This window comes from Urocitellus parryii, unplaced genomic scaffold, assembly GCF_045843805.1.
Source record: "Urocitellus parryii isolate mUroPar1 unplaced genomic scaffold, mUroPar1.hap1 Scaffold_139, whole genome shotgun sequence".
Classification (NCBI taxonomy): domain Eukaryota; kingdom Metazoa; phylum Chordata; class Mammalia; order Rodentia; family Sciuridae; genus Urocitellus; species Urocitellus parryii.
The window spans coordinates 92,501-117,341 of NW_027551998.1; the positions used below are offsets into that span (position 1 = coordinate 92,501).

The following is a 24,841-nucleotide window of genomic DNA, read 5'->3' on the forward strand; positions in this document are numbered from 1 at the left end:
ACGTGTCTCTCGCTCCCACCCCAGGCCCCCCAGCCACCGCCCCAGGGGAAGCTGTGAAGATGGGGGCGGAGGGTGGGCAGTGGCCTGGTGGCGCTGCCCAGTGCAGGGCGGCAACATAGAGCCACCAAACAGGCACCCAGAAAGTCCTGACCCTGGTCGCAGCTCCACAGGCCAGACCGTCTTCGAGGATGCCAGGCCAACAGAGGCCTCCCGTGGCCTCATTTTGGGTTCAGTGGCCCTCCTGCTCCACGCCTGGTCACCCCTCCTCTGGTGGGTCCTTCCACCCCCTGTACACACAGGCTCCTGGCCCTTGGCATCACAGGACACTCTCTCCTCCAGGCCTCCTCCAACCCTTCCACATCTCGTGTCCACCTGCCCCACTGACCCCTTGGGATGTGACCTGGGAAGAGGGCCACAGATTATCGATTGCAGATTCCCATGACCCACTGTCCTCAACTCTGCCCCGACCCAGAGTGAGTCTCCAGCCTCAGCCCAGCCCTGAGCTGCGGTCCGAATCCCTGCAGCCCTGCCCACTCGCTTCCTGTTGTGATAGCCATTCCTCCCACCCACTCTTACTGTGCCATCCCTCTAAGACCTTTAGTGGCTCACTATTTCCATTGCACTGAAAGCAAACCCTCTGCCTGCCTTCCGAAGCCTGTCACAGTCTGTTCCTTTCCATTGTTTCTGCTTCCCACCCCCATGCCACACCAGCCTGACCCTCACGGGCCCCAACCTTACCTGCCTCGTGCTCCCTTGGCTCCTCTCCTGGCTCCCAGCGTGTGCCCCCTCCCTTGGCTTGGCACCTGTCCAGACCTCACCCATGTTCAAAGGTGCCTCCAGCCTCCACTCCTGGAGGCCTCTCTCCCCACTCTGCCTCCCCACCCTGCACCTCCCTGTCACCGTGAGTCCTGCTGACCTATGTGTCAGGTAGGAGGGTGCCACGCAGAGGCTGAGGGACTGACTGCCCCTTCAGCACGTGGAGACCCAAGGCCTCAGCTGACAGTGCGTGTCCTTCCCTCGAAGGTGTCCCGGACTGTCTGGGGCTGATGGCAACCAATGGCTCCAGTCACGGGCACTTAACACGGTGTCCCAACTCAGTGCCCGCATGCAGAGAGCTGCCTGCTCAGCACATCTGGGAGAATGCACCAGCCTGGCATAAACCATCACGCCGCCAGGCACACAAGAGAGGGTGGCCAACCTGCAGCAGAGGCCGCTGGGCCTGGGGAACCCTCAGAACCCTGCTCCCAGCCAGAGCCCAGGCCAGGTCCTGTCCCCAGAGCTCCGCAGAGTGACAGCCCATCATCATGGGTGTCTGTCCATCAGCAAAGCTTTCTTCCTGCTTCTTTGGTTTCCCTTTTGGGGTCATGGGGATTCACCCAGGGACCCTCTACCACTGAGGTACATCCCCATCCCTTTTTATTCAGAGACAGGATCTTGCTAAATGGCTGAGGCTGGCCTCAAACTTGCAATCCTCCTGCCTCAGCCTCCCCGGGCTCTGGGAGTACAGGCATGTGCCCTGAGCCTGCCTCTCCCTGCTTCTTCAACAGCAGGCAGCAGATGCCCCCTCCCTCGCCCGCGAGAGTCAGCTCCTGGAACGTGTGGCCGTGAAGACTTCTTGTCCCCTGGAGCAAACTCCGGGAGGCAGGAGGGCCGTGTCCTGTACGAGTGGCTCAGAGCTCCCTGCTCCCTGCAGAAAACGGCTATCTGATCAAGAATGCAGAGTGGGCACCGGGGGAGACACGGGCCATAACTTGTGCAGTGTCTTTGGGCCTAAGCGGAGGTGAGAAGCGCCATCTGCCCCGCCCCCTCCGGCCTGCCCTTCCTCAGCTCCGCGGCTGTCTTTCTCCTGCTCCATAAACCTCCAGCTCGAGTCATAAAAGTGCAATGAGCAGTCTGCCCAGGAGAGGCTGGCACGGAGCAAGCGTCAGCCACGCTTCCCTGGAGAGCTGCCGAGGACACAGGCCAGCCGCAGAGGGAGCCCGGCCCTGAGGCCCCTCTCCTGGCCAGCTGCATGGGGGAACATGGGCGCTCTTCAGGCCTCAGGCCTGGAGCTAGTGGCTCCCTTGATGGAAGAATCTCTTTCCTCTCTCTGTCCAAGCTGGGTGGGCCTCCGGGACCTGGTGTTACAGCAAGACAAGTCCCCGAGAAGCCTACGCCTGGCTCATGCACCTGACCTAAGTCATCCACTGGGGCTGGGCTGTGTCCAGGCCTGCCTGACCCTCAGCATCCAGCCCAAGGTGACTGTCCCCCTCAGAGCAGAACCACGGATGTCAAAAGTCAGGGCAGCAGAGCGAGCCTTCCGACGTCACGGGCTCTAAGGTTTCTGGTGAGCTGCCCTGGCCCCTTAGGACTGTAAGTGGAGAGGAGCGCATTTCATTAAACTAGCAGATTCTTCTGAACTCGGGGATAAAAGGTGATTCGAGGAAGTATCAGCATCAGAGGGTTTCAGGAAAATCATGTCCTTTCTGTATCAGCAACAAAAGACCCGATGGAGTCCGGGCAGCAGCAGAGGGCGGCCGGGGACGGCAGACAGAGGGTGCTGCAGGGCCACTAGGCCCCTGGTCCTCCCAGGCCAAGGCGGTGGGGAACTTGGGGAAATCAGGATGGATCCGGGGCCTGCTCTCCGGGCCAGCGTAGGAGCCAGCGTGACCCAGATTCAGCCTGAGATGACGGACACTCACCCCCCAGTTTTATGGAACTGGGGTGGATTGGAAATGTGCTGGCCACTTGGAAGGAACCAGTGGGAGGTGGGGACAGTCACACATCTGGGGCGGGGATGAGATGGGGCCTCTCAGAGTGGAGGGACGGACGCAGCAGCGCCTCGAGGGACAGCCTGACACACTTAGGAGAGGCGTTGGAAAACACCGGGCTGTTTATCATAAAATCGGTAAAGAAAATAGAAAATGGAATGGTTAAAATTCAGACCCTGGCTGGGAACAGGGAGGGGACGGGGAGCCTCCAAGGAGATGCTTTCTGAAACCTCAGGAAAAAGGAACACAGGAAGCAGGAAGTGGGACATGGTGGCTTTTCTAAAACGGGGAGCTGTCAATTTTGACAAGGGGGAAAGAAAGGGCTAGGGGCTGACAGTATTCACATTACACCCCTTGAGCATGAGGGATGGGTCCCAAGACCCCCAGTGGATGCCGGAAGCCACCATTACTACTGAATCATACATATGTTATGGTATTTTTTCCTATACACACATACGTATCATAACGTTTAATTCATAAATTAGGCACGGTAAGACATTAATTGTCATTATAATGACAATTATATAACAACTTACAATAGGTAATAATAATAAAGTAATTATAAACTAGAACAATTACTGTATTAGGTAGAATAAGGGGTACTTGATATCAACTGTGATACCAGGACAATTGATCTGATCACTGAGATGGCCACTAAGTGACTAACGGGTGGGTAACATATACAGCATGGATACACCGGCAAAAGGATGATGCATTTCCTAGGCCACAAGGAGCAAGACAGCTTGAGATTTTACCACACTGCTCAGAATAGGGCTCTAACTTAGGCATTATTTTATTCTAGAACTTTCCACTTCATATTTTCAGACTAGTCGGCTGCACGTAACTGAAACTGTGGAAAGCAAAACCATGGCTGAGACTCCTGGGTGTGTAGCGCTCACTCTGCTGTCCCATACATTGTCTCTTCCAGAAGAGGCCCTTTCTGAAGCTCAGCTAGGAATGCACCCTCCCCAGCCCCCCAAGCCCCCACCTCTCGGTTGCCTAAGAGGAGAAAGTGCAAACCCCCGACCTGGGTGTGCGGGGCCCTTGACAGCATGGCTCCAACCAACCTCCCAGAGAAGTGCTGCGGGCCTCTGCAGCTCCCGCCAGAGCTGCGTGCGTCAGGCCCTGCTGGCCGCAGTTCAGAATGGCAAGGATTTCTACCTGTCTCCCTCATTAGACTAGAGGCTCCAGGAGGGCAGGCCGTGTTTCATGAGGGTGTCTTCCATATCCCAGGGACCAGGAAGTGTTTGTTGAATTTATCACCCATAAATGCCAAGGCTAACTGCAGCCTGGCAGGTTGTGACCTCAGGAGCAGAGACTCATGAGCTCACTCCTTGTGCAGAGGTGATGCTGAAGTCTAAATGGTAAAGAGACCCTCAGTCACCTGACTGGTGGCAGAGACCAGACGAGAGTGAGAAGGTAAGGTGCCTCTGGATTTGTATTGCCCAGAGCACATGTGTGTGCCACTGAGTCAGATGGTACCTGCGAGCACCGAGAGGCAGAGCCCACTTAGGAGACCCCAGAGCGTCGGGGGAGTGGCGCTCTTCAAAATGCCAATAGCTGGGTGCACAGAGACAATTAAAAATGCTCGATGGCCTTCTGAGGTCATCCTTCCAGTCTTTGAAAGCGCTCGTCCTGGGTTAGAAATGCTCAGGTTGGGGAATCAAAGGCCAGGTTTTCTAAGTCTCCCTCCAGCAGGGAGCGCCAGGCCTCTGGCCGGGGTGCACCAGCGGGGTGTACCTGGCCATGGCCCCAGCCTCTGGATCTGGGAGTCCAAGGGTTAACCCACCTCCTCAGGTCTCCTCTGGGCCTCCCTGCCACCCTGTCCTGACTCTCTGCTCTCCTAAGGAAGGACCTGCCATCACCCTGATTGGACTCTCCAAGATAATCGCAGGCCTCAGATCCAGCTGCTCTTGCCGCGCGGCCTCCCCGCAGACGCAGCCGGGGGCTGGCAGGAGAGCAGGCTGGGAGAGGCAGATGGGGCTGTAATGAACTGAAGACGTGTGACAGTTACAGAGGAACAAGTTCATCAATTAGAGTCTTCTTGCCTGAGGGCTTCTGGGGAAGGCTTTTGCAGGAGATGCAGGGGCTGCCTGGCTTTCCTCCAAAGCCCTGCGCCTCAAGTGGACTGAGTTCCCCAGGCCGCGGGGCCCTGGAGGGACCTCAGCCCCCTCTTGTGTCTCCCAAGCAGTTTCTTCTGCCTTTTGCTGTTGCTATCAGGGGTCTCTCAGAGCGATGCCCCCTCTCTGGGAGGGGCTGGCATGTAGTTTCCCTTCAAGAATCTTCTGTACAATGGTGAGAAACATTCAGTCCACCCCAAGCCCTTCAACTTCTTAGAAAATCAAATTTATGAGCAGAATGGGAAGATTGACACTGCTGTCCCTCCCCCTTGTCTCTGAACCCCATACTCAGATCCTCGGGGGGTGGGAGAAATCTTGTTCTAAATGTGTGGGCCTTGGGATACTATGCTGATACCCAAGCAGGCCAAGTAGAGGAATTAAACATGTCGGCATTTCCTGCCTGCACAGGAAATGCCAGTGTGAGTGTTGCCTATGGCTGGGAGAATCTGGGCAATGGTGGTCAATGGAGCTCCCTCATTCTCAGCTGCCCATGGGTTCCCAGACCACCTTTGCCCCTCAAGCTGGGAGGGATGATCCATGCCCACTTTCTCCAGGGAACAAGAACACAGAGCAGTCCCCTCAGTCGCTGAGTGTGGTCACTATTTGTGCAGGCAGAAACTGGGACCAACTCAGGCAAATCTCAGTTTCTTATATTTTTAAACAAGCAGAAAATGGGCATCTAGAATTGAGGAAATAGAGTGATTTTGAAATTTGTTGGTGCCAATAGAGTTTGGGAGCCCCCAATAAAGGGGGTTCAGAATATTGACAGGAGTCACTGGAATTGTGACCTCAAAGGAAAAGGCAGACTGATGGTTTGCCCTGGCAAAAAGCTTGAGCTTCAGCCCAGGGCTCCGTACAGCTAGTCGAGTCCTGGAGAAGAAAGGGTTCCCCTGAGGCCCCTTGCTCTTTAGAAACCCTGTGTGTCAGTCATGAGCAGGTGGAAAGTTCCCATGCTGCTCCAGTGGACCCAAGGTGGGCTGCAATGCCAGAGGACTATCAGACATCTCTGCAAAATTAGAAAAAGACACTGGTTTCAGAGTGGTCCACTCTGTCCTGTGAGTACATGGCTTGGTGAGCTAATGGTCCCTCTGTGCCTCTAGAGGCTGCTAATAGAAAAACCCAATCGAGACCAATTGGGAGCCAGTGGCAGAGGGACATATTCCATCATGACAGAAGAAGAATTTTCTTTCTTTCTTTCTTTCTTTCTTTTTTTTTTTGAGACAAAAAGGTCTTGTTATGTTGCCCAGGTTGGTCTCAAATTTGCAATCCTCCTGCCTCACCCTCCTGAGTAACTGGGATTACAGGTGTGCATCACCACACCTGACTAAGAAAATTTCTCTTAATGCAGAGATGCCTGAATTTGTCTTGGATGGTCCCCAGGGTCAAAAGTGCTATATGATGCCAAGTGTTGAAACAGAGGCACTGCTTTGTCATGCATCTAAGAGGGAACACGACCTATCTGTGTGACCCTGGGAAGTCATTTACTGACACGATGGGAAGGGTGGGTCCTTTCTTCAAGGTGGTCAAAGATTGAAAGGATGTCTAGAAAGCCCTGTGCACACTCCCAGGCCCAGGGGACAGGTCCCACAAGCACCTGTGCATCTCTAGGTTCGTTGGTGGGAGATCCTCCCTCTTCTGGTGGCCATGGATGGCAGGGAAGCCAGCCCTGGACAGGGCATGTGGGAACACGAGGGGCTTGAGGAAGGTGGGTCGGAGGTGAGGCCAACCTGCAGTTTCTCCAGGGACCCAGCCTCGCACACCTGCCCGCTGATGACACATCAATCACTTAGCAGAGTGGCATGGGGGGAAGGAGGCTTTCAGGCAAGGGAGGCTGGGATGAGGCTCAGCAGCCTGCAGAGCCCGACCACCTGTCCCGGGGTCCCTGGCTGCTGCGCGGATCCGCCAGCCTGTGGGCACCAGCGGTGACAGGGACTCCGCAGGGAGCCGCCGGGCAGGGCCTGGCACGCGGGCCCAGGGGCCCCCGGGGCTGGGTGTGTGCCAGAGGAGTCCTGAGCAAGGAAAGCCTGGCCGGCGGAGATAAGCAGCAGCGCCCAGCACAGGCCCGGCTCCCGGAGCTGCTGGAGCACATATTAATGGGACCCATTCAGCTCAGCCCGCGTGGCAATTAATAACCGGCCAGGCGGAGACTGCCAGTGCGCCTGCGCAGGAGTGTGAGTGCGCGCACGCGCTGGGCGAGGGGGATAGGCTGGGGCGGGGCACAGTGTCTTCCTCAAGGACGTTCCCCGCCCCAGCAGAAGGCCAGGTACCCCCGCCCCAGGGTGGGGGAGAGGGGCCTCTGGCCTGATCTCCAGGTGGACTCTGTGGGCCAGGCAGGGAAGGGCCTGTTCCTCCAGCTTCTGACTCAGGTGGAGCCGGGGTGGCTAAATGGGGACCTGGTGATGTGGCGCATGAGCGTCATACACCCTAGTTTCCCTTCTCCGTGGACCTCCCTATTCTGCTGGGAGATGTGAGCCTGGGCAGGGTGATGGAGGGAGGAGTCAGGTATGTAGATGCATGCCTAGATTGACAGCTTAAGTTTGGGGGTGAGGACTGTCAGGCATCCCTGCAAGATTAGAAAAAGATCCTGGCTTCAGAGTGGTCCACCCTATTCTGTGAACCCACGGCTTAGTGAGCTAATGGTCCCTCTGTGCCAAGAAAATGTAGTTCTTTCTCTGGGCCGTGCCACCCAGCTCCAGGGTGCACAGCTTCATGAGCAGAGCTGGGGCCATATTTCACTAGCACAGTCCTTCTTGCTCAGTGTACTACCTACACAACCAGCCTGGCTCAGAAACTGGCTGTTGTCACCCTGGGTGGCTCCCTCACAGCTAAGGCCCTAGGCAGAGCATCTGGCTCATTCCTGCCTGGCCCATGACACAGACGACTTCCTAGAGCCTTAGTTCTCAAAGTGAGGTGAGAAGACCAGCAGCATTGGCCCCTCCTGGGAGCTCTGTAAAGACAGGCTCCCGTCCCATCCTGGACCTGAAGGCCCAGGATCTGCATTTTCACCAGATGCTCAGGTGATCCAGATGTTGTATGTACATGAAGACAAACACTGGAGTCGTCCAAACACCGCAGAGGTGGGTAGGGCACAGGGTGGGGGGACTTCGCACAGAAGAGACCCTGCTGTCATGCAGGAGCAAGGGATGTGTCCTGTCAGAAGATGAGGGGGTGGGGACAGGTCAGAATCTCTCTGCTGGTTTCAGTCAGGCCCAGACCCCTCCCCCAAGACCTATCCCTGGAGACCCCTATCCCAGCAGGCTGGGCGGGGCCTTGGCTATCAGCTCCCAGTGGGCGGAGGCTGGCTGGGCACCCGAGTCCCAGGGGAGCGTGGGGTGGGGCAGACCTGAGGTCCAGGGGTTCTGGGGACCTGGCTCTGCCCCTGCCGATGGACCCCCATCTGTCCCCAGAACTTCCATCAGGATTCCCAGGCTGCGGCGAGGCCCGGGCACCTCAATCACTGCTCCTGTGTGGGTCGCAGGAAGAGAATAGCTTTCAGCTCAATTACCCTTCACATTCCAATATCAGCACGCTCCAATGAGGCTTTTTAACCAAAAACAAGAAAGCCGTGTCTGCCGGCTGCAAGGCCAGCCGTGCAGAAGGGACGGGCCTGCCCGGCTGACAGCCCCCACCAGGCCCTCCAGGTGACGCTGCAAAGAGACACCTGTCCTGAGCCACCAGCCAGGCTAAGCGGACACTGAAGTCCAGGCCTCGCACACCAACACCTGCCTTCCTCCACTCAGCAGCTGCTGGCCATGACTGACCGCTGCCTCAGCTGGGCGAGAACGTCAGGCCCAGCTCCCGAGAGGCCCCGTGGAGGGGCAGCCCAGGACTCTCCTCCTCCATAGAGCGCTGGCCCTGCTTCTCCTGGGCCAGGAACACCACCCAGACTTCTTTCAGTACCAGAGCATCACGGCCTCGCGGAGCAGGCCAGGCCAGGGGAGCCAGACAGCAAGGTCCCAGGCAGGACGCGCCATTTCCCTCCTCAACTTAAGGAGCACTTATCACGTGCCGGTTTCTAAGCACATCGTGTCCAGGAGCCTCCTAAAGTGGGTTTTGGGATTGCTCCCGTTTTACAGAGAAGAAAACTGAGACCCAGTGGAGCTAATCACTAGCCCAGGGGGAGGGTCTGGGCAGAATTCACATCTGTCCAGCATCTGGAGCCCTGGTCCTGCTTCTCTGCTCCCCTCAAGACAGAACATCTGCAAACCACACCAGGAGGGGGAGAGACTGCCCCCGCGTGAACAGAGGCGGGAGCCAACATCCAGGCCACGGACCGCGCCCGCTGGGTAAATTCTCGGGAGCACGCAGGGCGCACAGGTATCTCGTTCCATGTCGCGGCCGGCAGGGCTACAAACAGTGCCCTGAAGAGGGGGCCCGGCCATTCTGTCCCCATCAGCCGTCTCCATCTGCCTGGCCAGCTCAGTGCTAATGGCCTTGATGGCGGTGTCCCCTCCCCGTGTCCTCCTGGCCTCCTGCTGGCTGTGGCGATTTGCTCATGATTTAGTACTCCGAGGCGCTGACCCGTGAGGGAGACACCCGGGACAGAAGGAGGCAGGGCACTGTGGCCGCCGAGGTGTGGGCACATGAGCGGGTGCTGGTGGGGGGAGCCTTCTCTCCCGGAACCAGCTGCCAGCCTGGCTCCCCACCCTTCTCCAGGGCCCTGTGCTGGAGACAAGCGCACAGGGGAGGCCGCAGGGGGGCTATGAGGGGCCCTGGGCCACAAGCCCTGCCGTGGGAGCCCAGCGCCCCTGCTGTTTTAAAGACAGGGATGGTCCCAGTCCCTCATGCTGCAGCCCAGAGGCCGAGTGTCCCCCAACGGCCCACGTGTCAATGGCTTGGTGCCCAGGGTGGTGTTATTGTGGGATAGAAGCTTTAAGAGATGGGACCTCGTGACAGTCCTTAGGTCATTGGGGGGAGCGTGGGTCCCCAGTCTGTCCCTCTGCTCCTGGTTCAGGGTGTGATTGCTTGCTGAACACAGTGACGCACGCCTGTAACCCCTGCAGCTCGGGAGGCCAAGGCAGGAGGATCATGAGTTCAAAGCAGCCTCAGGAACGACGAGGCCCTAAGCAACTCAGTGAGATGCGGGGTGCCCCCGCCATGGGCGATCGGAGGAGCCCCAGCAGCCCGTGCTGACTGCGGGGCCCCCGAGACCGTGAGTTAGACGGACCTCTCTTCACTCCGCGAGCATCCGGTGGCGGGTATTTCACTGCAGCAACACAGCTGACTGGCACACTGTTGTCACGGGTGGGTTAGGACACAGGATGCAGGGGCAGTCCCCGTCTTGTTATTATCATCTCATTGTTGTCATTATTAATAATGCTGCTCTTCTGTGTGCCCCGTGCCCTCTGCCCCCTTAGGGTTCAAGGAAGACCCCATCTTGAATCAGTTCATGGACCAGGGACTTGGGACTGGGGTGTCCTGGGTGTCAGACAAGTGACATAAGCAGGAGGTCAGGAAGAGAACGGTCCTCCTCGTCCCATATCAGGCCTCCTAAAGCCCCATGTTCTGCTCCTTTTTTTTTGTTTTTTTTTTTGTTGTTGTTTTTTTGTACCAGGGACTGAACTCTGGGGCACTCGACCACTGAGCCACATCCCCAGCCCTTATCTGTATTTATTTAGAGACAGGGTCTCACTGAGCTGCTTAGTGTCTCCTTTTTGCTGAGGCTGGCTTTGAACTTGCCATCCTCCTGCCTGAGCCTCTGGAGCTGCTGGGACAAGCCCCTGATCCCTCTTGGAGGGCCTTATCCTGGGGTCTCTATCCATCTCAGAAATAAAGAAGCCTGGGCTGGGGCTGGGGCTCAGCGGTAAAGCGCTCGTCTTGCACACATGGGACCCTGGTTCAATCCTCAGCACCACGTAAAAATAAATGAGTGAAATAAAGTATTGTGTCCACTGTAAAATAAATATTTTTTTAAAAAAGAGAAAAAAAGAAGCCGACGGGGAGCCCAGAGGTAGGGGAGGCCCTGCCTGCCTCGGGCCCAGGTCGGCCCCAGCTCTCTCCCTCTGGGTGCAGCAGGTGAACCCTGCCGGCTGTCAAGGGTGGCACGGGGCAGGGAGCGCCAGTTCGCCCAGGTCTGCAGCCTGGAGGAAGATGTGCTTGGCCCCACCACACACTGGGGACGGCGAGGGTCCTGGGTCAGGACAGGCTGGCCTGGGGGCAGGACTCCAAAGCTGGGACGGCTGAGTCACCCTGCTCTAGCCCTCAGCAACCCAGAGAGCCAAGCTCTAGGTGGTGGCCGCCTGGTCCCCAAGTACCAGGTCTCAGTGCCTTTTTATAGAGTCACTGTGGGTGTTCAGGGGCCCAGCCAGGGTCTCATTCCCCTGTGTCCCCAGCACCCAGCAGGCACCCCGGCCAGGCTCGGCGAGCAGGTGAATGGGTGAATGAGGTGGGCCAGGACGCGGGGCCCACCCTCCTGCACCCGCTGTCGCTGCTGCCAGCCAAGCGTGGACGACTACCAGGAGCCAGGCTTCCAAGGAGGGCACTCAAGCCCTGCAGGGTCCTCCTTCCTGGGTCCCAGCAGTGTGGTGGCCATCTGCTGGACAGAGCCCCTGCCCACCCTACCTGCCGGCCAGCCTCCAGCCCGCCACACCACGGCATGGGGGCCGCCTAAATGGCAGCTCTAGACCCGCAGGCTCCCCACCCCACCCTCCCGGCCCCTCAGGGCCCTCCCCAGCCCTGGACATCCTGCCTATGGCTGGTGCTTGGGGACCATTCCCAACAGCCCCCACGTCTGGACCACCCACCTTGGTGTCCCCCATCCTCCTGCCCAAAGGGCCCCAGAGAAGCAAGGGAGCAGAGTGTCGGGGTGCTAGAGGGACTTCAGAATGCACCTCCCGCCGCTCTGCCTCCCAACACCTCGGCCGCAGCTTCCCCTGGCTGCTCTCACAGACTGTCACGCGCTTAGTGGCTTAAAACAGCCCAGACTTGTCACCTTACAGTTCTGGAGGTCGGAAATCCAAAATGGATCTGCACCAGGTGCAACGTGCTCCCTCCTGCAGCCCCAGGGAGACCACCCTCGTCTCCCCAGGCTTTTCCAGAAGCCACCCGCCGCCTTGGCTGCTGCCCTCTCCTGACTTTAAAGCCAGCTCACCTCTGCTTCCAGGGCCACGTGTCCTCTCCGTCCTCCCCTCACTGCCTCTCGGCAAGGACCCTTGGGAGTGCCTTGGTCCTAAACCCCTAAACTAGGACCATGTCCCATCTCAGAATCCCCGATCCAAGCAGCAAAGCCCCTTCGGCCACGCAGGGTCCCATAGCGTGCAGGAACAGGACACCTGGGGTGGGGACGTTATTCTGCCTACTGTACCCAGCCCATCAGATGCGGCCCCATCTTCCAATGGCTCCGAGGAAGACATCCTCACTGCCCCGTCCCTGCCCCTGGCTGCCTTTGAACTCTGGTGAGACCAGGCGGGAACTCAGATGCCACTCAGCTGCCTTCCATGTTGGGCTTTGGCAACAGACCATGAAGGACGGGCACGTGGGACCTGGCGCAGAGGGGCTGCAGGGTGGGGGCTCCCCCAGAGCAGACCTGCCACGTGCACCAAGTCACTACTGAGCCCTCACGGGGCCCAGGCCAGGGGCCGCCAGTAGTGGAAGATGATCCCAGGGAGGTGCCCCTGTGTCACAGACACAGGCAAGAAATGACAGTGACCAGACGTGCTATGTAGAGGTGCATGATTCCACCCCACGATCACAGCTGGTCTCCGAAGGCCGGAACACGTGATCTGCATTTGGAAGGAAAAGATCAAACCCAGCTGGAAGCTCCCCGGGGCAGGTGGCAGTCATGGAAAAGGGTCGCCAGGGAGCAGAGTGTTCCGGAGAAATGGAAAGATAGTGTAAAGATCTGAGGCGTGGGGTCCTCGGTCCTGGGGGAGGAAGACAGAAGAGGGACAGGAAGAAGTTTCTCGCAGCACTGAGGCGTGGCTGGATCAGATCCGCCACACCAAAAAGGTGTCTGTCATGTCCCTGGCACGTCACACACTTGCAGGGCTAGAGAAGGAAGGAAAGAGTCCCGCCACTGTCCTCCTGCCCACACCAGTGGCCTGCCACCTTCCCCCTCTGCACAGCACAGTCCCCGGATCTTACACACTTATTTATTTATTTCCCGTGGCTGCCAGCGCGGGCCGTGCTGCCGAGCGGCTCCGTGGGAACGTGCGTAATGGCGAGCGCACTTTAGGCATTACTTCCACACCATTTAGGGCCTTCCGCCCCAGTAGCTGCTGCAGGCTCCTCCAGCTCCAGCTTTCGGTCTGCACGAGGTGGAATCCTTTTTTAAGGTTTGGTAGGCCCTGAGTCGGAGGAGCTGAGTCTGGGGGAGGTGAGAGAAAGACGATGTTTTGCAAGAACTTATTATTCTTCTCCCATTGCCCTGGCCCTGCCCCGGCACTGACCAGAAGAGAGAGAGAGAGAGGTGGAGGGGAAAAAAAGAGAAAAGCCTGTTCCCGTTGCTAAGAAGCCTTTAAAGATTTCTGTGTTTTCTCACGCAGGACTGAGATTGGGTTGCTGATATAAACGGCAGCTTCAGCTTCGTGGGAGGCTGAAGGTGCCGGAACACAATGAAGGTCACTTAGGAAGAATCGCTCCCTTGACTAAGCCACCCACCCCCCTTCTACCTTCTGCAGGCTCAAGGCCAGCTCCTCCAGAGGCAGCAGCCTTACAGTGAACCCCAGACCCTGAGAGGACACTCTGGGCAGCAAATGCAAGCAGACTTGCTTTGCGGGCAGCACAAATGAGATCTGAAGCCAGCTGTGTGACCTTGGACAAGTCACTTAATCTCTCTGGGCCCTTTTTCCCAGCTGCACCGTGGGGATAAGCCCACCTCTCTTACCAACATGCAGGACTACTCTGAGGATCAAGGGAGACAGCAGGCATGAAGGAGACCCCGCTCCTTTCCCCTCTCTCCTTCCTCTTGGTCCAAGTCCCCTCCACTCCATTTAGCTCCCTGCACTTCCCTTCCCCCCACCCAGCCTCCTGCCCCAGCACAGGGTCCTCCTGCAGAGATGACCCTTGACCAGGGAGACGGTGTCTAGAGGGGATGGCCACAGGCACGCCGTGTGGCAGCCCTGCTCACGTGAGCAACGTGCACACTGGATCAGAGGCAGTCCTCTCCCCGTGACCCGCGGCTGCTGTGCAGTGAGCCAGGACTCAGACACGGGTCCCTGGAGCTCTGGACACAGTGCTAACCACTGTGGGGAGCAGCCTCCAAGAGGAAGCCAGCTGCCTGTTCCCAGGAGCTGAGATGACAATCAGGACCTAACGGGCACGTGTGTAGTACATGATGATGGGCAAGGGCACCCCGTGGGGCTAGACGCCAGGATCGGGGTTACCTTGGGGGAGGTGCTGCCAAGTGCCGTAGGTCTGTGTCTTGCTCTGGATGTGGGCACACAGATGTGTCACTCATGAACTCGGCTGAGCACAGGGCTGTGTGATGCTCCATGTGCATCCTTAACAGGCCCCTCAGAAAACACAGCCATCAAGGGAAGAAAAAGGAAGACCAAACTCCCAAGCCTGTGAGGGGCTACTGGAGACAACACCCGGTGGTGAACCCATGCCACGGGCATAAGCCTTTACACTCAAGGCTACTGTGTCCTTCCTGACCTCAATCCCCACTGTAGTAGTCTGTTTTTGTCACTATAACAAAATACCTGAGACTGGATAGGTTATAAGGAAAAAGGTTTATTTTGGCTCATGATTCTGGTTCAAGGTCAAGGGCCCACACTGGGTGATGGCCTTGTTGGAGGGTGAGAAGCTGGGTTGGGGAGGGTGTGAGGAGGACCACCACCTGGCCTCTCCCACTGGGTCATTCAGAGGGAAGAAGAGTCACACTTGGCTAACATGGTGGAAGGACAGGGGTACGGCTGGCCTGGATGATGACCTCTCAGGGGAGGACACAGCATGAGCAAAGGCTGGGCATCAGGAAAGTGGCCAGGGCAGGAAGGGCAGGCACACTGGAGCTCAAAGCCTGTGCAGATGGATGGATTTTTGAAATGGAGGTTTTGAGAAGGGAAGGGGGTGTGGCTGGCTCCGACTGGGAGTTACAGAGAGGGACAGGGCTTCGGGGAAGGGGCCTCCGGGCCACTTCCCTCTCACAGGGACTTGAGGGGAAGAGGGGACCAGCCTGAGCCTGTGCCCTCCTGGACAAGGACGTGACCGGGCATTCGGCTCTCGGTAGCTGCAGCCCCACGCCTAGGAGGTGGGCTGGCCGACTAAGAGGAAGACAGTAGCGGCGACGATTAACGGTACCCAGTGATTACACCCCGGGCGAGATCTCGTGCTGGCATTATCTCATCTAGAGAGAGGAGCGGGCTTTTTAATAGACGGACAGGCGGCTTCCACTTAAGGTTATTATGAAGCGGCGGCCCGCCCCTCGCGGCTGCTAGCCAGCTCCACAAAGTCGCGAAGTAATTAAAGGCTGCTAAGGAGTCACAGAAATTATAATCATTCCACCCACCCAAAGCGCTCTCCCGTCCCCCTCCTGCTAGGAAACAGGGTGGCCGGGGGCACACAAACACATCAAAACAGCCCATTGTGTGGGGTCCCCGAGTCACGGACCTGCCAGGCCTGTCCTCAAGCTGCTCTGACAACATCTGAACAGTTAGGGGGAGGGGAGGGGCTGAGGCAAAGTCCCAGAGCCACGGACACAGGAGGAACGGGCCTGGGGGGCCAGCCCCTCGGGGCAGCCCGGGCCCCTGGTTCTGCAGCATGTGAGCTGGGGGAGCGAGGAGCAGCACCCCACCTCGCCTGCTCCGGGCACCCAGGCTGCCCTGGGAGATCATGTTTGCCTCTGGTCCAGGGGTGGGCTCCCCCTCGCAGGTCCTGGAAACTGATTCCCTGAGTCTTCCCTGGCTACCGCTGGTCCACTGACCGCCGGTCCCCTGACCGCTGGGTGACCGTGGGCCAATCTTTCACCCTCTCTGGATGTGCCGACCACCCGCAGGACGTGTGTCCCGCGGTGCTGGTTTCCAGGAGCCAGTGGGGAACACTCGGCCTTTTCTAGGTGTTTCTCTGTGGCTCTGTGTCATTTTCCTTATCATCTTCATTTCACATTTCCCACACGTCTCCCTTCTCTGCTGGACTGTCAGCCTCCCCAGCGTGGACACCCTGATCCACCAATCAGTCCTTAGCAGTGGAGCCCGCCCGGCGAGCCCCTGGATTTCCCATCAACCCTCCTGAGGTCCTTGGAGAACGTCCACAAGGAGTGGGACAGTCACCTCTTCCCAAGGGCTACCTTTGTGCCAGGGGCTTTGTGTACGTGTCCCTGGGAATTTTTACCAAAAAAAAACCCCATAAATTCCTAGTTGACAGATGAAGACACTGAGGCTCAAAAAACAAAAAGCCGAGAAGCAGAAAGGACCCTCTGGGAGGCAGGACGCTGGTTGAGGAGGGTGTTCTGACTCTGGGGTCGGGGAGAGGTCAGAGAGGGCCCCAGGCCTTCCGGTTTGGAGTTGGAACCTGGGTACGCGGCTCTGTCACATGCACCTCTGTGGAGATCCAGGCCCAGTGTCACAGACAGACACTGGTCCTCAGGACACAGTAGGGCCCAAGTTCCTGCTGGTACAGGTGGGACCTCCCTAGAGCCTCTGTTTCCTAAGCTTCCCCACCCCCACTGCCTTCCTGCAGTGCCCCACCAGGGGGTGAGGAGACCCTTAAGAGACTGGACAGACACCAGGCGGGCTCTGGGTGCGGGTTCTGCAGACGTCGGCCAGGCAGGGCTATTTCCATCTCCAGGTTCTTGAATTAATGGGCGAGGGCACAGGACAGACCCAGATGCCCACGAGCCCGGCTCCGCTCAGCCCTGCTTCGTATTCATGGTGGAGCATCCCTCAGACATTGCCAGAGAGCTGTCGGAACCCCAGCTCGAAGTGAGGAGGAAACCTGAGCTGTCCCCTCTCCTTGTGCATAGCCCTGGCCACACCCCCCTCGACACAGAAGAGGAGGGGTGGTCAGGGCTCATGAGGGGCCGGAGTCCCTGACTTTACCCACTGGGTAGAGGAGGGAGCAAGGCTCCTTGAACCCTGTGCTTGGGCTGAGCCTCTGGCCCCCATTCTGTGGAACCTGTGGTCCAGGAGGGGATGGCAAACCATGGTGAGTCTCCCTGTGGCCATGGCAGGGAGGCGGCCAGCAGTGCAGAGAGCTGGCAGTGGGCTCGGAGTGAAGCTTCTCCACCAACCCCTCAGACTGTGCAGGAGACGTGGAGGACAGTCCTCGCCCAGGGTGGGGCAAGCCATGGTATGAGGTCCAGAGCACCCAGTCCCTCCCCACATCCTGGCTGGGTCAGGGCCACACAAAGACACATGCAAAGGCATCAAAAAATGAGAATGCCAGGAGCGGTGGCACTCGCCTGTCATCCCAGCAGCTCAGGAGGCTGAGGCAGGAGGATCGCGAGTTCAAAGCCAGCCTCAGCAATTTAGTGAGGCCCTAAGCAACTCAGTGAGACCCTGTCTCCAAATAAAACATAAGAAAAGGGCTGGGGTGAGGCTCCGGGGTTAAGTGCTCCTGGGTTCGATCCCGGGTACCAAAAACAAAAAGCCGAGAAGCAGAAAGGACCCTCTGGGAGGCAGGACGCTGGTTGAGGAGGGTGTTCTGACTCTGGGGCGGGGAGAAGTCAGCGCACTTGCCTGGCCTCAGTTTCTCTCATCTATAAAATGCAAAGAACAGCCCCCCGCCCCCTGGGCTCACGGAGCTGTCATGAGGATGAAGACAAGAAAACTCTCAGAGACCCAGAAGATGAGCACTCCCCCCCCACACACACAACCCCTTGGCTCCATGCAAAGCCAAGCAGCCGGCCCCCGTGCCCATGCATGCTGTCACGCCATCGCTGCAAGCCCACAGCTCGCTGTCCCAGCTGCCACCAGCTGTGGCATCCGCCTGCCGTGAGAGAGGAGGGTCCCAGGTATCGGTCACGGTGCTGACCGGGTGGAGACCAGGGAAGGCACGATGGCCTCAGGCCACTCATGCAGGGCATAGAGACATCGGCCAGGGCTGCCGTCTGGCCAGGCAAGCCACGCTGACTCTGGTCAGCAGGAGCCCAGAGCCCGGGATGATTTATTGTTCTCCCTCTCCCAGATCAATAGGCCGGTGGTTAGAGATGCAGAGGGGGCCGCGGGCACTGTGGCCCCGAGGTATAAATTAATACGGCCTGTCAAGGGGCTGCCTCTCCTGGAGTGGGGGGGATGACACTCTCAAGAGTGGAACTGACACCTTGGGGGGAACAGCTGGGTGCAAGTCAGGGGAGCCCCTCCCCTACCTCTTGCGGCAACCTGAGGCTGCAGTGTATAAATCATTCAGACCTGACAGGCACCCCCTCAGAAGGCCAGCTGGGGGCGCTGCTGCTCGCCCCGCCAGGTGCTAATAAGTCCATCTCCACGGGTATCGGGCCTCCTCTGGCCACCCCTCAGGGCTCCCCACATGCCACACACAAGGGGGATGGTATGGCTGAGCCCCAGGAACTGGTAATACCAGAGGGCACCAGCTCAGAGCAAGGCTGTGCTCAGATGGCCCAGGAAGACGCAAGGGGTGGGGCAGGTGTGCCAACTCTCCCAGCTCGGTGCCAGCCCCGGCTGCTCCTCACCCCAGCCCCAGCTGAGCACCATCAGGGAACCGCTCTCCTCAAGAAGACACTGCCCACCCCCAGCCCTTTGTGTAAGTGCTCTCTGGTCCTCACAGTCATCCAATAAGCAGAGGGGACAGAAAGCTGTGTCCCTGAGATTCACTCAAGTGTCACTGAGCACCATGCACCAGCCAGGCCCTGGCTGGCACTGACCCAGAGGACCAAGCCCCGTCCTTGCTCACTCTGGTTCAGAGAGAAGGACAAGCAACAATAACAACTGTGACCTTTTTGCTGGGCTCATACCTCCCCAGGCCCTGTGCTAAGCGCTTCCCAAGCGTGATCTCATTTACCTGGATCCTAGCAGCATCTGCGGTGGCTACAGTTATTCCCATTTCACAGGTGGAAGAGAAGCTACCTGCCGATAGCCACACAGTCAGGCCGGTCTCCTAACCCTGGCTAATTTAGGGCAAGCATTACCTTCTCTACTTGTGGTTGACACCTGTGGAGCAGAATGGGGGTGTGGAGAGGCCAGCAGACAGCACACCTGGGCACACAGGGAACTTTCTAACACTACTAACAATAACTTACTAGTCTTATTGTCACAGAAATAAGTTATTGACTGGTGATCTCCAGGAATACCTCCAGCCCACTTTCCTGTCTCTAGTAAGGAGGTCCAGGAAATAAGAAACTTTCATCTGTCCTCATCAAGTGACGTGGAAAGATGGTGTGGCCTTGCAGGACCCAGAACCCTGGGGGCCTAGGTTCAGATCCTGCCCCCAGCCGGCTCTGAGGCTCAGGCAAGGACCCTCCTGCTGAGGGCCATTACCAAGTAGGTATGACGCATCGTACTCCTTGCCAGTGTACCCCATGTTAAATGGACTTGCCTTGGAAATTTGCTGCGACCTTGCTTGTGTGTTTGAGAAAGGTGACCCTGCTCAATCACCAGGGTGGATCCAGGATTAGGGTGTATTCCTGCAGGAAGTATCTCTGTCCTTGGGTTTAGGGCGTGACAATAGGAGTTTTAGGGAAGTTGAGGTTGAAGATTACTGATGCTGGGATTAGGGTGTTCCTGCTGCTTGTTCCCGTTGAGTTCTCATGAGATTAAAATGGGATTTGGAAAAAGCCTCGTGGAGTAGGATTTGGGATCGGACATATGGGAATTGCCCCTGAACGTGTGTGGAGGCTGGTGTGAGATCGGGAATAAAGAATTGCTGTTTGAACCTACAAAGCTGTGGTGCCTCCTGATTCTGGTGCCCCCCAAGACATCGGCACCCTCCACCTCTCAGGTTCCCGCCATCTCCTTCCAACTCCAGCCCTCCCTTGCAAGCAGCCTGCTCCCTGCTCAACTGGTCACCTGAAGCCACCACTGACAAGGATCTGTGCAGGACCTGAGTGTCACAGAGAGCTGGGCAGAGACCCAGGGGCCCACTTCCAGCCTGTCTTTGTTTCCACGAGGTAACAGGGGAACTGCCAGGGATAGACATGCAGCCACGGTCCCTCCTCAGCAGGGTCTGCCTCTTGGGGGAAATTCTAGCCTGTGAAAAGAAACCCAGGGGTCCCCAAAGGGAATGATCTTCAGAGACGTCATAGCCTCCTCCTCTAACAAACTCCTACTCATTCTGTAAGGACCCACACAAATAACCCCCATAGACAGATCATCTGGGTGTATACACACCAAGCCACCCTGAAATTTGATCTATTTAAGGGTAGGCAGACACCCACTTACTGGTTTTTCTCTGTAAAATTACCTTCTCTGAGGACAAAGAGCTCAGCCTTAATCAGCAGCATTTTACTGAATGTATTCTGAGCCACAAACTGGGCCCGGGACTTTTCCTGCCTACATTATTATAGCTCTCACAACAATTCTGCAAGACAGATACTGTCACTCATCATACAGATAAGAAAATTGAGGTCCAAAAAGGGTAAGTCACCTGTCTAAAGTAACACAGCTGGACACTGTTGAGTCCTTTGCACTATTCTGCAGGTCCTGGTTGGCTTAGAATCATTGGGCCCTGGTTAATAGCTGTTCAGGAAACGTGTCTTGTGTTCATTAAAAAAAAAAAATACAAAAAAAAAAGGCTAGGTGAGGTGGCGCAGGTAGATCTGACCTGGGCTCCGACGGACAGTTAGGCTGGACTTCAGAACAGGTTAGAAAAGCACAGTGTATACAGCGACCCCTCAGGAAACCCAGGGGATGCTTTAGGAAGGTTGGATAAACACCTTCCTGCCCAGCTGAGGAGGCTGGCCCAGTCAGGACTTCAAGGACACGGTGTCCCGGAGCCTCCACTGGGCCCCCTTGAGTCCCTGACCCCGAAGCCTCCTGGCACAGTCCGCCTTCTGATCTCACCCCTACCCTTCTGTGCCAGGGTCACCTCCCTGGGGCGCAGTGGGGGGCTGAGGGCCAGGCTCCAGAGGAGGGAGGAGGGGCGGGAGGGGCAGCGCTGAAGGTCAGCGAGGCGGGCACGCGCCCCTAACGGAGGTAGCGGAGCAGCACCGCTGGGCACAGACACAGGCAAACACGTTTGAGCAAATTGGCACGCCATAAAAGTCTATTACAGCAAATCAAACAGCAGTCAGCATGACAGCCATTAGCCTGAAATGAATACACGGGGACTTAATGAGGCCTGCGAGGCTGGCTTGGTGAATTAAGTTGCCAATTCTAGCAGGATTTCCCTTTTCTTTACGGACTTGAAAGCATCCATGCTGCCTCGTTAGGGCTTCGACAAGTGAATTGCAGGCCCTTTCACCCTGATAAAATGGATAATTACATGGAGAACAGCTTAGCGAGGGGAGAGGGGTGGGCGGGACAGGAACCGAGAACAAACAAACCCAAACACACACCTGCCCACCTCCCTGCGCGGGGCGGGGCTGGTGGGCGGGGCGGACTCCCGAGGGCGGGGCTGGTGGGCGGGGCGAGCTCCCGGAGGGTGGGGCTGGTGGGCGGGGCAAGGCTTGGCCTTGACCGCCTCCACCCCAATCCTCCCCACCCCTGCACTTCCTGGCCTGAGGGGCTGGGGTCCTCCCAGGCCCTGTCTCCAGACAGCTGCGGATGGGCTAAAAGTGCTCCTCTGGGATGCGTGGCCTGCAGGGCCTCTCAGAAACCCACCTGTGGCCATCCTGCAGGGCACCGGTGGTGCTCACTGTCCCCAGAGGAGACCTGCCTGACAGGTACCCTGCCACGTGCTCCCGGGGCCTATTCCTGACTTCCGGACATAGAGACCCAATTACCGGGCCCAGGCTGCAGTGTGGGGGTCAGGAAGGTAAGGTACAGGGTGCAGTGTCTGAGATGACCCAAAAGGGGCTGCATGGACAGAGGCAGCGCTGCAGCTTCTCTTGCCGGGTTTCTCCTCAGGCCCCAAGATGTGGGCCCTGCAGGAGGCAGGTTCAGCGCCCTAGGTTGACAGCTGTAGAGACTCCAGTAAGCAGAGGGACAGGTTAAAAGTCTGACCCAGCCACTTGTTGGCACACCTGGGACGAGAACCATGTGTTTGGACTCCATCCTCCTTTTCCCATGGTACAACCCAGGAGCAGCTACTAACCACACGGCAGCCAGAGTCTGCTGGTGGCCCCCTCCCCCAGGAGCCCGCTGAGGTTTCTCTGTTCACTCCTGCAGCCCCCGGCACTCACACCTAACTCAGACAGGGCCCCCTCCCCGTTTCTCTGGCCCACAGTCTTACCCTGCTCACATCCAATGGCCTCTGCCACTGAATTCACTGCTCAGGCCCTGGGCCAACAGGCCCTGCTGGTGCCTCAGCTGGGGCCTGAGCCAGGCAGCTACATGCCAGCTCAGGTGACCACTCCAGGCCAGAGATGGGTTGTGCCAAGAACACTGTATCAGAAGTGGCCCGGCCTCCGTCCAGCTGACACCACATCTCCACTGGCCACACTGAGCAGCCCCAAGCAAGGCATTGAGTATCAGGCACTGAAGTGATCTGGGGGTGTTTTCACACAAGCAAGTAAACCATGTGGGCTTCCCGCCAGGGACTGTGTGTCCTTGTCGCCAGCCCTTCCAGTCCACCTTCTCCTCCTCAGATGGGCAGGAGGCAGGCCACCCTATTCCACCTGCCCTTAGATTGATTAGATCAGGAGGACTATGGCCCAGAGAGGTTAAGTGACCTGAACAAACAGACCAGCAATCTGGGAGCAGGGAAGGGCCAGACCTGGGTCTCCTGTCTCCAGTCTGGCTTGTCATTCCACATCCCTGCAGCCTCCTGGCCTCTGTGGAATGAGGACAGGCACAGAGCCAAGTCCACAGCAGACACTCAATAAATATTTGTTAAATAAATGAGCAACCGTGGGGGCTCTCTCCTTGGAGGCAGAGGCCTCTGGAGAATCCCAGGGCCATCCGACAGGACTGGGGGCTGCAGGTCCCATCTCTGAAGGAAGAGACAAGGCAAGGCTGGTCCCTGGCCCGAGGGCTGGGAAGAAGGGACATGACCCTGTCCCCTTGCCATTGCTGCTGCCTGCTGCCCCCCTTGAGGGAAGACAGAGGGCGGCCATGCCTGCCAGGATGGCAGCTGAGCAATGGGCCCAAGCCTCATTAACTCCGAGCCGTGCCCTTGGATTCTGAGCCCAGGCCCAGAGTGCAGGCTGGCACGTAGAGCCCCTTAATTAAATTAGGGAGACTTCCAAATGAGCGTGCGCCTGGAGCCAAGCTGCAGTCCCCGGGCACGCTGGCCACATCGCTGTCCCCAGAGCTCAGGACAGCAGGCTCTCCCTCCTGTGTCCCAGGCAGGGGAGGGGCAAGGCCCTCGGACATCCCCTCTGCACCTCCCCCCCCCCCCGCCCCGTCCTCTGCCAACACAAGAGCAGGACCTGTGGATCTGGGCTGAGCAACGAGAGCCAGCAACAGGAGACAGATCTCTGCATCCTTGAGGACCTCGAACCTTCCCTGAGAGTTAGAAGCTCCAAGTCACAGCCCCGTGACCTCGGACAAGTCCTTCTCCCCCTGCCCAGCCTATGGGATATTCTATCAAAACCCTTTTTGTTCTCTGATCCAATGATTAACAATAGAAGAGGTTAGAGCTCAACCCACCCTTCCAGAGGATTCTATCTTCCATCTGGACACTTTACAGCTCTTGCCCAGCCCAGACCTGAGATAAGGCCCCACACCTTCAGTAGCTTTCCACCAACTGCCAGCCCTAAGACTGGCTCAGCCACTGTGTGGTGAGGGACAGCCAGCCAGGAGAACCCCAGTGCCACCCGGAGCCAGCAGCCAGCTTATTAACGAACCGTTTGTAATGCAATAATTTGTACTTCTCAATTACCAGCAATGGCTTGATTTTACAAGTAGGTACTCATGCAGACAGACTCAGGGCACACAGAGCAGGGGCCGGGGGCCGCAGGAGAGAGCGCACGGTAGGGAAATGTCCTTCCTGGGGGTCCTGTGTTCCCCGAGTCCTGCAGGGACCTGGCCCTGGCCAAAGAGGGAGCATGTGGGGCAAGGCCCCTAGACACTCTGTGCCCGGCCGGAGCCGGGCTGGGAATGGAAGGCAGGGGGCAGCATTGCCGCTCCAGACCCCACCCACCTCCACTCCAGTGAAGCCGGCCACCCGGGCAGCCAGAGCTTTCCGGCCTGAGGCTCCTGTGGTCCACTGACCCAGCTACTCTGCCCAACCACCAGCCCGGCCCTGTCCTCAGAGGCTCCCCAATGCTCACTGACCCGCCCAGAGTGACCCCAGGCTGGGGCACAGGGGGGACAGAGCTGGAGCTGCCCTTTCCCCGGGGGCCCCTCCTACGCGCCCAGATGGCCTAGGGAACAGCCGGCCCCTGGGACCCTGCGGGTGGCCGTGGGTTCCTACCTCAGGGATGCGCACGCTGTATGGCTGGTTGTGAAAGGTGGGTGCGTTGTCATTCACATCCCCCACCTGGATGTTCACTTTCCGTGTGATCACCTGGCAAGGAAAGGGCCGGGGTCAGCGCTGCCACCTGCCTCTGACCTCTGTCCACCCATGGGGCCCAGGGACCCCGCCAAGCCAGGAACAGGCTGCCCCGGTCCTCGGTGGCCTCATGGGACACTCACCCCCTGGTGGTCGCTGACGGAGAACTCCACCGTGAACTCAGACTTGGTCTGAAAGAAAGGGAAGAGCCGGTCAGAGAGGCCAGAGGAGCTGAGGCCCCTGAGGGGCCTGGGGGCTCCAGGGCCGCTCCAGACATCCCCCAAAGCCACAGTGCCCTGTGGGTTGGGGAAGCAGGTGTGGACTATGACCTTGCCTTAAAAGAACGAGAAATTCAAGGATTTGGGGCCTGAGGACCGGCTTTGCCTCTAAGTTGCTGTGTAATTTTGAGCAAGTCACCAGCTGCTCTGGGGCCATCCCCTCAAATGCAGGGAGAGGACACAGGATGGGCTGACTCAAGACCCTTCTGTTAATTTATTAAGGACTAACAGCGTCAATGCTGCTTCTCTGGAAAAGGCCCTTTGGAGC

The 24,841-nt window shown here is 58.0% G+C and overlaps 1 protein-coding gene across 1 annotated transcript in view; it reads right to left on the reverse strand.

Moving 5' to 3' along the window:
* The window catches only part of LOC144251634 (cadherin-23-like), a 164,252-nt gene that overhangs the window by 78,820 nt on the left and 60,591 nt on the right, over positions 1-24,841 (reverse strand). The window contains exons 4-5 of the mRNA XM_077794450.1: positions 24,439-24,486; positions 24,218-24,310 (exon numbers count right to left, since the gene is read on the reverse strand). Of these exons, the coding sequence (XP_077650576.1) occupies positions 24,218-24,310; positions 24,439-24,486 (141 nt within the window). The remainder of the gene's footprint in view (positions 1-24,217; positions 24,311-24,438; positions 24,487-24,841) is intronic.